This window comes from Chiroxiphia lanceolata, chromosome 15, assembly GCF_009829145.1.
Source record: "Chiroxiphia lanceolata isolate bChiLan1 chromosome 15, bChiLan1.pri, whole genome shotgun sequence".
In the NCBI taxonomy this organism is placed as follows: domain Eukaryota; kingdom Metazoa; phylum Chordata; class Aves; order Passeriformes; family Pipridae; genus Chiroxiphia; species Chiroxiphia lanceolata.
The window spans coordinates 14413717-14428240 of NC_045651.1; the positions used below are offsets into that span (position 1 = coordinate 14413717).

At 48.6% G+C, this 14524-nt stretch overlaps 1 protein-coding gene across 2 annotated transcripts in view; it reads left to right on the forward strand.

Moving 5' to 3' along the window:
- MGAT4B (alpha-1,3-mannosyl-glycoprotein 4-beta-N-acetylglucosaminyltransferase B) overlaps window positions 1–14524 on the forward strand; it is a 51565-nt gene that overhangs the window by 33542 nt on the left and 3499 nt on the right. For both annotated transcript variants that reach the window (XM_032703105.1, XM_032703106.1), the window contains exons 2-10: window positions 2251–2430; window positions 3121–3261; window positions 4066–4199; window positions 6640–6686; window positions 8740–8853; window positions 9297–9372; window positions 9750–9864; window positions 10619–10749; window positions 13687–13794. In XM_032703105.1, coding sequence (XP_032558996.1) covers window positions 2251–2430; window positions 3121–3261; window positions 4066–4199; window positions 6640–6686; window positions 8740–8853; window positions 9297–9372; window positions 9750–9864; window positions 10619–10749; window positions 13687–13794 — 1046 coding nt within the window. The remainder of the gene's footprint in view (window positions 1–2250; window positions 2431–3120; window positions 3262–4065; window positions 4200–6639; window positions 6687–8739; window positions 8854–9296; window positions 9373–9749; window positions 9865–10618; window positions 10750–13686; window positions 13795–14524) is intronic.

A 14524-nucleotide genomic window follows, 5' to 3' on the forward strand; every position in this document is an offset into this window, starting at 1 on the left:
GACTGAATAATCAGTGACATTTCCCTTCTAAATCTGACACAAATGAAGTGCAGTGCTCTGGAAAAAGCCATTAAGTGCAAAGCCTTGCCTTTACTCTGCTCCAGGTATTGCAGAACAAGTTCTAATGGCAGCCTTTGGCTGTGATTTGGCTTTGATAGTATCCACGGTATAGTAACCCCCCAGGATGCCGAGAGCCAAATGCTTCCAGCCTTGCACAAGCCATCGTGTTGTGCAAAAACAGAAAGTGAGACTTGTTCCTTGCTGGTGTTTACAGATGCAGCTGGTAAAACATAAAAGTAGGAAAACCTGTAATCTAGAACACTGGGAAGCTGAAAGGTGTATTCTTGTGCCTGAGAGGTACCAACAGGTAAAGGTCTTACTCATGGTGGAGTCAATTTGGAGCTGACATCCTCCTGTGAATTCCCATGGCAGCGCTCAGAGCTGGGTGTTAACCTGTTTTGCTGCACATTTGAAAACGTTTTCTTGATGGGAGTGGAGAGAGAGTGGCACTGCACAGGAAAAGGGAAGGACTGGTCTAGTTTATGTCTGTCCTTGACTTTCTCTGAATAACGTGTTGTCAGATGGACAGAGTAATCAAATGGGTGTAACTTCCTCTGCTCCCTCCCCGTGTGCCATGGCTTTGAAAATAGTGTCAAAAGGTTAATAGGAGCCAGACTGCCTTGGAGGGGGACTTGTGCTAAAGCAGCGAGTCTTTAAGAAGATTCTTCTGGGGGAAAAGACTGAATAGGGGAAACTTTTCCTAGGCAAAAGCATTACCAGGAGCTGGACTGGGAAGCACTGTTGTCTTGGAAACTCTGTGCTTTGGAGCTCGATGTCTGATCTTCAAAATTCCTTTTTCTTTTTCTTTATGGACCCCAAAATAGAAGTTGTTGATGCAGTCAGTGTATCTTTTTTCAATTGCTTTGATTTATATTTAGTCCTGCATTGGGAAGTTCCAGGGCAGTATTTTTGATCATTACCTCTCCTGGTCATGTTTGGGTTAAGAGTCTACTATTCAGAGGGTAAATCTGTTTTGGGTATAGTCCCGTGAGTTATAGTCGTGCTGAAAACACATGAGTGACCACAGATAAAAGTGTATTTTTAATGAGCAATTTCATTAATAATAGGGAAAAAAAGATCCCAGGACGGTTTGTTAGTGGTTCACCAATTCCACTCCCAGCTATTGAATAGTTAGTTCCAGCTGAAGGCTCTTGTTAGTTTTATTGCCTAAACAGGGCATGGGAGAAGATGTTGTTTCAAAACAAAAGACTTTGTTGCCTTATCAGAAGTTTCTTTTTTATATATTAGGTTTATGATGTACCTTTACAGTGTGTATCCAAACATTTAAATTTATATAAGCATCCAGGCAGATATTGCCATGTGATATTCTTTATCCTGGCATGTTTTGGAGAGGTTAGATTCCCAAAATCTCTTTTGACTGTTAAAATTTGGGAGTATTTTCTGAAGCTGGAGGAGGTGCAGTTTAAACCCTCATCTCACTGCAGAGCAACATTTCCCCTTACCAGCCTTTTGCTTTCCATCACTCAGGGTTCTCCAGGAGATGGTGGTATTTGTGTGCCCAGAGAAGGGTAATGGAGCTGGGGAAGGGTCTGGAGCACAAGCCTGATGAGGAGCAGCTGGGGGGGCTCAGCCTGGAGAAAAGGAGGCTCAGGGGGGACCTTCTCACTCTCTGCAGCTCCCTGACAGGAGGTGGGGTTGGTCTCTTCTCCCAAGTAACAAGTGACAGGGCAAGGAGGAAACAGCCTCAAGTTGCACCAGGTGAGGTTTAGATTGGATATGAGGAAAAAATTCTTCATGGAAAAGTCTGTCAAGCATTGGCACAGGCTACCCAGGGGAGTGGTGGAATTACTTTCCCTGGAGGGATTTAAAAGATGTGTGTGGCACTTGGGGACGTGGTTTAGTGGTGAACATGGCAGTGCTGGGTTATCAGTTGGACTTGATGATCTTAGAGATCTTTCTCAATTTAAACAATTTTATGATTCTATTTCTACGTGACCCAGAACCCAAGTTAAAACAGAAAAAAGGGAGTGACTTCATTTTGTTCTGCAACTTAACCTTCCCTCTCACCAACCCTCTCGCCAATGGGTGCATGCTGGGCCACAGCTCCCATTAAATCCATGATTTATGGACTGAGGAGGCAGGAGAGGTATGAGTGATGGGCATTGCTTTTGTGCCTTGGAAACCTTCCGAGCACGGAGGACAAAGCTTCTCTCTCTTTCCCATCCACAGGTGACGTTGTGGACATCTACCAGCGGGAGTTCCTCGCCCTCCGGGACCGCCTGCACGCAGCCGAGCAGGAGAGCCTGAAGCGCTCGAAGGAGCTCAACCTGGTCCTGGAGGAGATCAAGAGAGCACTCTCGGAGAAGCAGGCCCTGCGGGATATAAACCGGACCTGGAGCAGCTTATCTGGTGAATAAACAGAGAAGTTGAGGATCTCGGGCAGTTTTGAAGCTGTTGCTAATGAGGAGGTAGAGAGGTGTGTGCGTGGTGTGCGTGTGTGCAGGGCTGTGGACAGGACCTGCTCTCCTCTCCCCCGGCACGAGCAAATTGTGGAGTTCAGAGGGACTTGGGAGCTCTTAAACTCCTGTTTAATTAGAGGTGCATATGCATCATTAAACAGAGATTTGCCTCTGCTGAGGATATTTGCCAATTTGCTTGCTTACAAGCTTTTTTCCTCCCTTGAAAGTCACACACACTGTTTCCTATGGCTGTATTGAAACCATATGGAAAATGGGTATCCAAAGAGAGGGGGGAGGAAGGAGTTAGGCTGGCTGAGCACCCCTCGCCAATTTATTTGTTTGTTTTTTTTTTCTTAAGTTGCTCAGTTGAAGAAAATTGGATCTCTACAGAAAGATCTGATTTGACCTTCATTTTATCTTCATTCTCCCCTCTCCTTCCCAAATATTTTGGGACTTCTTTGAGGCCCTCCTGGCTCCTGCTGAACTTTAATTGGGTTTGTGGTAGCATGTTAAAGGTTGGCCTGATTTTTTATAACCCAGCAGTAGTCTCAGGTGGCCAGGCTGCTCTAAAAAGGCTTTTTGCCTTGCAGTCTCTTCCTACCTACTGTGCCTTGCAATTGATTCCCTTTTCCTTTTTAAGACGAAACCAAGTTAAAACTGTGGAATATCACCAACAAGAATGTGCTGCACCTTCCCACCATCTTCCATCATTTGCCACATTTGCTGTCTAAGGAGAACAGTCTGCAGCCAGCCGTGCATGTGGGACAGGGGCGCACTGGAGGTAAATGGGAATTAGTGCTGCTTCTGGTGCTCTTCCTCACCTTGGTGCCTCTCCCTCCCCTTTCCTCCGGGCCTGGCTGTGGTGCAGGAATGAGCAGGACTGGAGGAATGGCTGCATGCATCATGCAAGCTTCCTTGGTATCGTGACATGTGGGGTGGGTAAGCCATGTCACGTCTGCGAGTCTACAGGGGAGTGCTGTCTGTGCTCTGGACTGGCCCTAAAATGTTCTCGATGCTTCTGCCAGATGTTTTTTGCTGCTTTCCATCTCCAGAATGCTCTAGCCTTTGCCTGGAAGGGGGTCAGATAATGCATAGTTTGCAGGTGCTTCATGGAAACTCTAATCCGTCTGAGGAAACAAATCCCATCTGGAACAGGACTCTGGTTACTAGACAATTCCCCCCTGCTCCTAAATCCCAACCCAACACCAAAGAACTGACTTGCCTCTCCTAAACTGAAGTGCTTCTGGTCATGGGAGGGGCTTGAAGAACAAGAGTGGTCTTGAAGTTGCTGTTCACAGGCTGAAAAGGCCTCTGGGAGGGGGAGTGGGTTTGGGTGTTTCCTGAGACATCATTCCTTCAGTAAGAAAAGGCAGGGTCTATGTGACTGCCATGAGTGCACTGGGGTGCTGCTGGTTGGCACTGGGCTGGGGGACAGGAGCGTGGGAACCCTGTGTAGCCCAAGAACCCACCAACCTGCTGCTCACTGCTGGGTTTTAATGACACAGCCTGGCCCTGAGCAGGTGAACCATGAGGTGGTCAGGGAGCTCTTGCCCCCTCTCTAAAATCTCTCCATGGCCCTGGGCAGTGTCTGTCGTGATGGGAATCCCCAGCGTGAAGCGGGAGGTGCATTCCTACCTCACCGACACCCTCAACTCCCTCATCTCAGAGCTCACTCAGCAGGAGAAGGAGGACTCTGTCATCGTTGTCCTCATTGCCGAGGTAAGACACACCTTTCCCTGTTTCCCTGGCTCCCATCCCACTGCCTGCCACACTTGCTGCCAAACAGGACACTGCTGACCCAGCCACCAGCTCTGTCCCTTGCTGGGAGGATAAGCCCAGCCCAGGATCATCAGGTGTGTCTTGCCCAAAATGAAACACCAGTTGGGCCAGAGAGGGTCAGGATGTGAACAGGCAAATGTGTCATGTTAGCAGCTGCCTGTGGGGCACATCTTATCTAAACTGTGGTGCTTCTTGCAGGGTGCTTGAGTGGTTATTCCCTAAATGTGCGGAAGCAGCCCCATGACCCTGTCTAGGGGAGCTCTGAAGCAGCTCTGTTTCACCACATATCTGTAGGACAGCCCTAACCCCCTCTCAAAACCCAAGGGTCGATGATTTGGGGCTGAGACTAATATGCCTCTTTGTACTGGTGCCTGGAGCCCAGAATCAGTTGCTGAATCCAAGGGCTAAAAAGCCTTGATACATTAATCCACTAGAGCTGCTTTTATCTATGGGTTTAGATGGTTATTTTTCTCCATGGCTTTCCCCTCAGGATTATTTTCTTGAGCCTGAAGTGCATTTGTCTTAATTTCCAGAAATCCAGTGAGAAAGATAAACCTCAGTAGCCTGTTACTGGGAGCGGAGCAGAGATGAATGTCTGGGTTTGCTGCCTGTTTACCCATAATGTGACATTTTGAGTAGCATTTGGCCTCAGGGGCTCTGGCTTGTATTTTGTACAAGAAGGTGTGCACAGATGGGTGCAGCCCTAAGTGCCCAGGACAAGGTTTGGTCCTCGCTGTCATCTGCCTCCCTTGGAGCCAGGGCAGGCTTGGTGGCTGTTTTTGCAGTGTGTAGGTTGAAGCATGAGAGGTTTTAAGCAACTTGACCCAAACCAGCTGTTTTAAACTGCAGTAATATTATTTTTTGTTGACTTGAAAATAAGTTGCACACTGTGGTGGCAGCTCCTGACTTCCATGTGTATCTGTGACGAGGGAAGTGAGCAATAGTAAATTAATTAAGTAAATAATTAAGTAAATTAATTCTGATACTGTGAAGTGCAGGAGCACACAGGCCATATCCCAGTAACAGTGGTAGAAGTTGTTGCAGATCCCACCATTGTCACAAAGTTTGCCCTTAGAGCTACACCCACTTCTGTGCCTGCTCTGCCTCTTCCCAAAGCATTTCTCTATGTACCTACACTTGTTAGGGCTCCTTGGGCACGGGATAAAGAGTAAAAAGTGGAGAGGGTATGAACCTGGAGCAGATGCTGAGTAGTTTGGAGACTCAGCACAAGTGCAGCAACTGAATGTCCCTTGTGGGATGGGGACCTCTCATTTCCAAGAGCCACTGCATGTGTCATCCACAGTGGCTGGGCTGCCTGAGAGACCCAGGGGCTCCTTGGCTGCTGGATGGGAGCCCTGAGGTGAGGTGGCCACCTTGGCTGTCACCAACCCACTGTTTCAGACACTTTGGAGTGGAGCTGCATGTTTCCTGCCTTTGTTTTTCCCGTTGCTGTTTTTTTGGCAGCACTGAGGTAAGAAATCAGTCCAGCGCTGGGACTCTGAGCCCTATTTAGGAAAGGGACCTTTTCCTCTAGAGAAAACCTTCCCTTGTCACACTTCCAGTATGGAAATGCTGTCCTCAGCTTGTGACACATGTCCCTGGTGTCTCACTTCTCACCTCCACTTGGCGCCGAGCGCAGCAGCAGCCGGTCCCGGCTTCTGCGATGCTGCGTCTGCAGATCCACCACAGTCCTGTGATCCATTTGACTGCCCAAAACAATGCCACCAGCAGGAAGCAGGAACAGTTTTTTCTCTGGGGTCTCCTGCCCTTTGTTCTGGGGTTTTGTTTTCCCATTCACTCTGCAGATGTTTTCTGTCCCGTGCCTGTCCCTGTGTTTGCACTTATCTCATCCTCAGATAGCGGCGCTGCCGACCTTTGTCTCCCAACATGGGTTGCCAGGTTGATTGTGGGAACAAACCCAGGGTTCTTAGGAAGAAAAGTGTCAAAATGATGAACGTGAAATGAAAAATGCACACTTATAAATAAACCCCTCTTTTTCACCAAAGGGGTGGAGATCTTCTTCTGCTGAGGGTATTCGCTTGGATGCAAGCCAGTGGGTGTAGGGAAACAATAAATAGCCCAGAAGTTAACACTTTGTGCAAACACTTGGTGCTGGCAGGGGCAGAAGTGCCACGAGAGCACATGGGGAAGATGTGCTTGAGTCCTTTGGGATGGATTTTGGTGTGTGATGCCTTTGTTTAACATTGGCCACAGAGGAGGGCTCGTGAGAGTAAAACTGGATAAAAGGAGACCTGAAGGTGAATGAAGATGGTACAGAGGTGCTGACAGTACCCCCAGGGTGTGTTGAAGATGATTTCTGAGCCATGGGGGACACAGGCTGAGGCTCAAGGCTCTAACACTGCTTTTCTTTTGTTTTCAGACGGATCCACAGTACACAGCTGGAGTGGCAGAGAATATCAAAAACTTGTAAGCATTTCCAAGTGGGTCCAGCATACAGCTTATGCCTGCAGCAAGGCCAGAGAATAGCTTCATTAAGGAGAAGACACACACTTTTCTGCTTCCCTTTTTTATTTTGTTGTTGTTTCAGGGGTTTTTTTTCCCATTTTTAAACTCTGGACTGTCTTTGCTATTGCTGCTTCCACTTTCTGCTTCTTCCAAAGTGCATATGCAGCTTCCAGGAGTCTGCTTTGTGCTCACAGCATTTAACACAGGCAGTCCTGTCGTTCTGTTTTGCTCCTTCTGTCCTGGGGCATTGTGAGGAGATGGATTATTTAAATTTCCAGTTGTTTCTGTGTCTAGTGCAGCCCTGTACCCGTTCTGTGCAGTCTGGGCAGTGTGGGAAGCACACCCAAATGCTCCTGCCTTATTTTACTTTAAAAATCCACAATCCATCTTTCTTCCCACTCCAGCCTGTTTGTTTTCCCCTCGTTTCAGGCTCTAGTTACATTTGTCTCTTGTCTTGGCTGCTATTTATGTCCTGGAGCCTTAGTGGCTTTTGCAGCTTCGTCTGTGGCTGTTTAAGCCAAAGCTGGTGTTGGATCATTAACCGTGAGCCGGTCCAGGCGTTAACGGCGTCAGAGCTCTGAGGCAAAGGAAGAAGGTGATGAGAGAAGGGGCAGTGACTCCGGTCCAGCTCCTGCGATTGCATGTTTCCAAAGGATCGCAGTCGCCCTGCGAAGGAGAAGCAAAAGGGCAGCACATCCTCCCGTCCCCGAGCCAATGATGGGAGAGGGGCTGGGAAGTGCGTGGTGAGGGTTGTGTTCCCGGGCACTTGCAGAAGAGCTGAAACAGAGCCCTCCATCTTGCTGTGCAGGAGCTGGCAGGGCTCCCCTCCTTCTGCCTGCTGGCAGGAGGACACACTTATCGGGGGATAATGGACTGATTGTCCGATGGATCCTGATGAAATTACCGGGCGCCGATGCAGAGAGCGCCTCTGCGCAGAGGACCTGAAACTTTAATTGACTTAATGATTTGATTTCTCGTCATCCCCCTCTCCAGTGCCTCCTACCCCTCCCTGATTCACTGAAATTATTTTTCTTCCAAATTGAATTGAGGTGGTGTGGGGCCAGGGCAGGCTGGACTTCTCTCGCAGGAGGGAAAAAGCTGTCGCTGCCTCAGTGCAGGTTTTGTCAGCTCAGTGAGAAGCTGCTGTTTCGCTGCTGCCCGAGGAAGGGAAGATTTGAAAGTGTTAGCTGAAAAACCTGCCGGTTCCAAGGAAGGAATAAGGAAGGGAAAAATAAGTGAGAAGTTTTTGGCAGTCTTGCTGCTTTGTCTCCTCTCCCTCTGCCCCATCTCCCGTCCTCCAGGCTCTGCACAAACAAAGGAAATCAGCCTTGCACCAAATGTTCTTGAAAAGGCAGTATAAAAATAACTGGTTTTCCCGCTTATCTCTCACAGTTAGAGCAATCCTGGGGTATTGCTTGCAAGGGTGATGTAGGTGCCTGCTTCTCAGATGGGTGACATTATTTTCTGTTTGAGTTTGACTCTTTAAAGGGTTCTTAAGCACATTATAGGAAAAGTAGATGCTGATTTTATCAGCATAAGAGAACTAGGTAGAATTCCTGCTGGTTCTCTGAACTACAGCACAGCAGTGTTTTAAGCAACTTAGCAGAAATGTATAGCGTAATCTCAGCTAAATTAATTTTAATTACTGATGCATTTGGGAAATCTCTAAATGCCAGTAATGCCAGCAAGTCCTTTCTTTGGTGAACCCATCTGCTGGTTGTTTAAACCTGTAAAGAGTACGTGGTGCTCACGGCTGGTCCTTAAAGCTGACCTGTGTGTGTGCACGGGAGGGAGGAGGAGCATGTGGAATAAATAGAGACCATGGGAGGGAGAGAACAGCTTAAAAACTCCATGGCAATCCCTGCTGACGTCCTTTGGTGAGGCCTGGAAGTGCACTAGCTGCTGGGGGAGTTTGACCTTAAGGGGTTGTATTTTCTGTTTGGGTCTGCAGCTCAGTGATGGTTCTGTGGTGTGTCAGACATGGAGGTATTTGTTTACTGCTTTTCTCCCTCAGATTCCCAAAGGAAATACACTCAGGTCTCCTGGAGGTAATTTCCCCGTCTCCGCATTTCTATCCTGATTTCTCCCACCTGCGGGAATCCTTTGGGGACCCCAAGGAAAGAGTCAGGTAAGAATCAATGAGCTTATAAACAAGCAAGCCCTGAATTAAGGAACTGTAGCATCTTCCCTGCCGACTCCAGTAGAGAAAGCTCTTCTGCAGGGTCAGGCAAGGCCCTTAAACTTGCTTTATCCAAGAGCTGGAAGGATGTGGTGTGATGTGGCAGGGATGAACTGGCACCAGCTTTGCCAGGCTTGCCTTGTGCTGTGCTGTTTCCATCACCAAACAAGAGGCTCGTTTTAACCCAAATTATCTTCATTTTGGAAGTCCCTGAGCTTTCCAGTAACTCTTAGCTGACCAGTGTGAGACCAAAAGGGAGATGCTGAATGCCATCCCCTCCACCTCCCAGAGCTGTGTCACCTTCTTGGCTCAAACCAAGCCTTGGGAGGCTCCCTGGAGCACTCCACTATCCCAGGAGAGGCCAGTACTCCCATTGTCTTTTTCTCTTGCAGGTGGAGGACAAAGCAGAACCTGGACTACTGCTTTTTAATGATGTATGCCCAGTCCAAAGGCATTTATTATGTGCAGGTGGGTGTGGTGCTGGGGGCAGAGGGAAGATGGGGTTACCTGAGAGTTCACTGTGTCTCTTACCAGCTGAGAGAGGGCAAAGAGCATGTCCAGTTGTGTGATGCAGCAGAATGGCAGTGGGTTTTAACAAGCTAGATTCAAAAGCTGGGTTTCTAAAGTACTTTTAGACTTGGAGGCCTCCCACCTAGGGAGGGCAGGAATCCTTGTTTCCTTTAGCTTTTAGATTGAACGAGAAAAATCTGCTTGGTGCATCTTCTGAAATAAACTGGGTCTGTGCCAAAGCTTTCCTCTGGTCTGTGGTGGGATTGCTCTGCATAGAGAGACTGTTACTGTGACCTGCATGTGTCATTGGCACTGAGTGTCCTTTCCTTTCACAGCTGGAGGATGATATTGTGGCCAAACCAAACTATCTCAGCACGATGAAGAACTTTGCCTTGCAGCAGCCCTCCGAGGAGTGGATGATCCTGGAGTTCTCTCAGCTGGGGTTCATTGGTAATGTTCTCCCCCACTCACCCCAGTCCTTTCAGGCACAGGCACAAGTGACAGCATTTATGCTCTTGGCCAAACAGATTGTCCCCACGAGATGGTAAAATACTTGGACTTGATCCCTCCCTATTTTTGCAGTGACCCTTGTCTTTGCACAGGGGAGAAAGATCCTCACAGCTGGTACTGGTGATACTCATTTTTAGTAAAAATAAACCTGGTCAGTGGCCCAGCTGACAGCCAAAAGCTTAAATGTGACCAGTAGCTTTTAGACTGGATGGGATCTGGATTTGCCTAAGAGTGTGCAAAAGGAAGTTTACATCAGCCCAGAACTATTTTGGGATCAGCAGTACATGGCTGCAGTAGCAGTTTGATCTGTTGTTTTGGATACTCGTTTGATTGGCTTAAAACTTGTAGTTTTTGGGGCAGGAAATGGTCTGTCCTGCAGCTGGCTGAATGTTTTTCATCCTTATTTCTCACTACTGAATGGGAGAGTTTTAGACCTTTTGATACTGCTGTGACCTGTGAGACTCTAATGCTTTCTAATTCTGCGATGAATATTAAATCCGGAACAGTATTAGCAGTGCCAGCAGTGCTGGTACATAAACCAGAGCCACGTGGTATTTCCTTTACGTAGAGAGATGGACAAATCCCACCTTCACAGCCCAGTCTCCCAGGTTTTTACTCCCCAGCTCTGATTCTTGACCATTTCATACCATAGCTCCTCTCTCTCTTCTCTCTTCTCTCTTTCTTTGTGCTGTAGGAAAAATGTTCAAGTCTCTGGATCTGAGCTTGATCGTGGAGTTCATCCTGATGTTCTATAAGGACAAACCCATTGACTGGCTGCTGGATCACATCCTTTGGGTGAAAGTCTGCAACCCTGAGAAAGATGCAGTACGTGAACAATTTCAGTTGAAGGGAAACCTTCTATGGTGTGTGGGCAACTGTATGCTTGGCAGTGTCTCCAGAGGACCTTCTCTGGGAGCTCTGGTGCTAACTGACTTTGCACCGATCTGTGCCATCCCTGTGGAGCCCCTGTGGATTGTGCAAGCAGAGACCTGGGAGTTCAGGCTTTTGTATTCTGCAGCTGCCATAAAAGGCATTATTTCTGCATCTAAGCACTAACAGGGTATTCCTCCTCCAGTCCTTGAGGACAGTAGCCATTCCCCATTCTTCTGCGTTGTTTTTCATTCCGGTGTGCTTCTCTCCCTGAAGCCATTCCCTGCTCGCTGACTGTAACCCCGGAATGACCCTCTGATGCCAGCCCCATGTGCCATAGCAGCCCGGAGCACACATGGAGGCTGCCCAGAGAGCTCACCCAGGATGACCCAGAGCAAGCCTGCCCTGCACAGTCTGCCAAAGTGAAGCCAGAGCACACAAAGCTCTTGTCAGGGTTTTGAGGAGGGTGTGGAGAGGTGAAATGGGCTCTCTTTTCATGCTGCCATCTCGTTTGCAGAGCCATGTCCACACAAAGCCAGGAGCTCCTGCACCCTGCAGAGGTTGTGCTTGTGAGGTTGTGCCCTTCCCACTAACTTCAGCAGCAGAGAGGGGCTGAAGTGAGTGGGAAGGGCAGAGGAGGAATGTGTGTGGCAGCAGGTGAAAGATGAGGTCACCACCAGATACTCTTCTGTCTCCCCTCTGAACATACTGTGTTTACTCAAATGCTTGTTCACCCTCCTCCCCCGGTGGAGAACAAGCAGTGGAGTCCCCATGCAGAGCTTGGATCCAGTCACTTAGGACAGACCTCATAGTCACAACTACATTGTGGTAACAAATGCCAGAGCAAGTGGTCACTCTGGGAATTAATATTGTATTTATGTCTTGAGAGGACAGGATATACTCAGGGCTCTGCAGAATTGAGGCAAGGATGTGGTTTAATTTGGCCTGATCCCTGGCAGACCATGGTGTCAGCTCCAATCCCCTATGTGCAGCAGGACTAGTCTCAGATAATGTCCACTGAGTCCTCCTGGCAGTTCAAACCATGTGCTCAGGTGTGACAAAGCAATCCCCAGACCTGTCCGGCAGCCCCCACAGTCCTCACAGCCATGGGCAAAGCCAGGTTGGTGGGATGCTGGGATGGAGCTGGGAATGATGCTGCTGTCTGTGCCCCCGCCTTCGAAATCCTCAGCTTGAGCACTGATTAAATGTAGATCCTGCTGTGCAGGCTCATCTTCTCCTTAACTCATCTGCGCTCATCTTTTCCTACCTGGCAGAACCAAGGTTTTCCCAGGGGAAACTGCAAACCTCTTAAACATGTTGCCTTTTTAAAAATTAACCTACTTTCCATGTGGATTTCTGGCTCCTTTCCCCCACTGTTTGCATGATTAACTCTGCACAGCTCCCTTTCAAACATGACTTTCCCTTGTAAATCCCACTGTGCAGAATCAAATTGGTAGCAGGGAGGATTTGTCTTTTTGATTGAAAGTTTGTTTGACCTGAGCTTTTGGTAAGTGCTTTGCCTGCTCTGGATATATTCTGCTCTTTCTTTTTTAACTAATTTTAGATTTACCTGTGGTAGAGCTGTGTGAAAGAATGACCTTCTTACCACCAACTGAGCCATTCCCATTCCCCCTCCTGGCTTGGCTGAGACAAGACTGCTTTCAGCAAAAGTTTCTTTAGCAGAAGGGGAAAAGGGGAGAAAGAGAAATCAGGAGATGCTGTAGCTCCCTCCATTCCCCTTCCTCCTCCTCTCCTCATCCAGAGTGAGATAGACCTGATGGGGTTGCATCTATTGTTGCTGGCAATGAGTAGGCTCTGTCCCATTAGCATGGCTGTTTTTAATTTTCTAATGTAACGTGAGCTGGATTAGGGGATTATCTCCTTTGCAGCTTGCAGGGGTCATGCCTGGAATTTCCCAGCTCCCTGCACTGTGGCAGTGGCCTGTGCAGGCAGCCCTTGGTGGGGGCTTGGTTTGGTGCCCTGTCTGTGACAGGCATCCAGTGACACAGCACCCATGGTGGGATTTCTGCCGGGGTTTCTCCTGGGTGAGAGGCTCCAAGAGCAGATGGTGTTAGGGGTGTGCATGCATTTCTTTTCCTGGAAAAAGCAAAAGCCGGATAACAAATACCCTCTGTGCAGTTTTTAACCAGTATTTTTGTCCTGCTCCCCAAAACTGAGAGAAATGAACTATTTTTAAAATGTGAGTTCTCACCTCCCCACGCTCTCAGTGTTTTTCCCTTTTGTCTTTTATTCCCTCTCCCTCGTCTCTCTCCCTCCACACCATGAAAAATCACTGCCTGGATTAGAGTTGCGTCTCCAAGTTTATTTATGTGGTGGATAGGCGTGAAACAGCCCAGCAGCTTTGACAATGGCACGTGCTGAACATCTGCTTACAACGCCTGCCAACAAACTGGAAACTGCCCATCCAAAAAGAGCCCACACTTGGTACCTGTTCACTTGGGCTATGAGTCATCCCAGAACTTACTGTACCTTCAGACATCAGTGATCCCAAGCTCTGAGTTGTAGGAAAAAGGCTTTCCCAATAAGCCAAGGACAAAAGCAACTAAATTCTCTGGCTGTCCCTGCTGACAGCACAGACAGGTTTTGCTCAGCATTCTAAACTATGCTTGGCAAGGAGAAATTTGGCACTTAGACCTGGATACTCTGGCTGCCCAGCAGAGCCCTGTGGGCAAGTGGCCGAGAGTCACTCAGTTTCTCCAGAGTGTGGCCAAAAGCCCTCTTGCCTTATTGGAGCCTGAATAACACAGAAGGGCATAGAGATGGAGAGGCAGGGCTGTCTGTCACTCCTCGTGCCCTTGTCCATCCCTCTCGTGGGCCACAGTTGCCTGCAGGGGTTTGAGCCCAGGGCACAGCAGGATTGTCTCATTTCAGAAACACTGCGACAGGCAGAAGGCAAACCTGAGGATCCGCTTCAAGCCCTCGCTCTTCCAGCACGTGGGAACCCACTCCTCCTTGGCTGGGAAGATACAGAAGCTGAAGGTGGGTACCAGCTGCCTGTCCAAGCTGCAGGTGGCCTGTCCTGCAGGCACCTGGGAACTGGCTGCCTTTGGGTGGGGACATCAGTGACAGCAGCTGGTGGGACGATGGCAGCTGGATTTCTGTGCAGTGATTGTGTTTTATTCTGAGTTACAGTGAGCTCAGATAGCTCCTGCTCCTCAGAATGGCAGTGACATGCACCAAGAGTCACTGCAAGTTCTTAAGCCTTGGTACTGGTCCTGGCCACCCATCCTAAGTGCCAAACCGGGCAAGTGACTTCGAAGCATCTACTGAAAAGCCCTGGAGAGATGACTCCCAGATTGGTCTGACTTCCTTTCCACCCCACTCCATGTTCCTGGGATTTGGTGATAGGTGAACTAGAGCTCGCTATGTAAGAGCTTAAATTGTTGATGTGTGTTTAAACATCAACAAAATCAAGCTTCCCACAACTACATGTGCAGGACCCATATCCCTGGGCTGTGCTCATCCCATGTCTGTGTGATTCCCAGGGAAATGGGTGGTGTAATCCAGTTTGTATCACGGTTCAGTGCCCATCAGGCTGTGTAATCCAGTCATTTTTATGCTATTGTCCCTCTCCCAGCTGCCTTCTCCTCAGGTGTAAGGACTGTTTCCAGAGCTCCTGGGGGAGGGACGTGCGTTCAGGGACACTTGGACAATGAAAGGCTCTTTGATGCTGGATCAGAGTGCAGAGCAGAAGTGTTTCTCTGTGCTG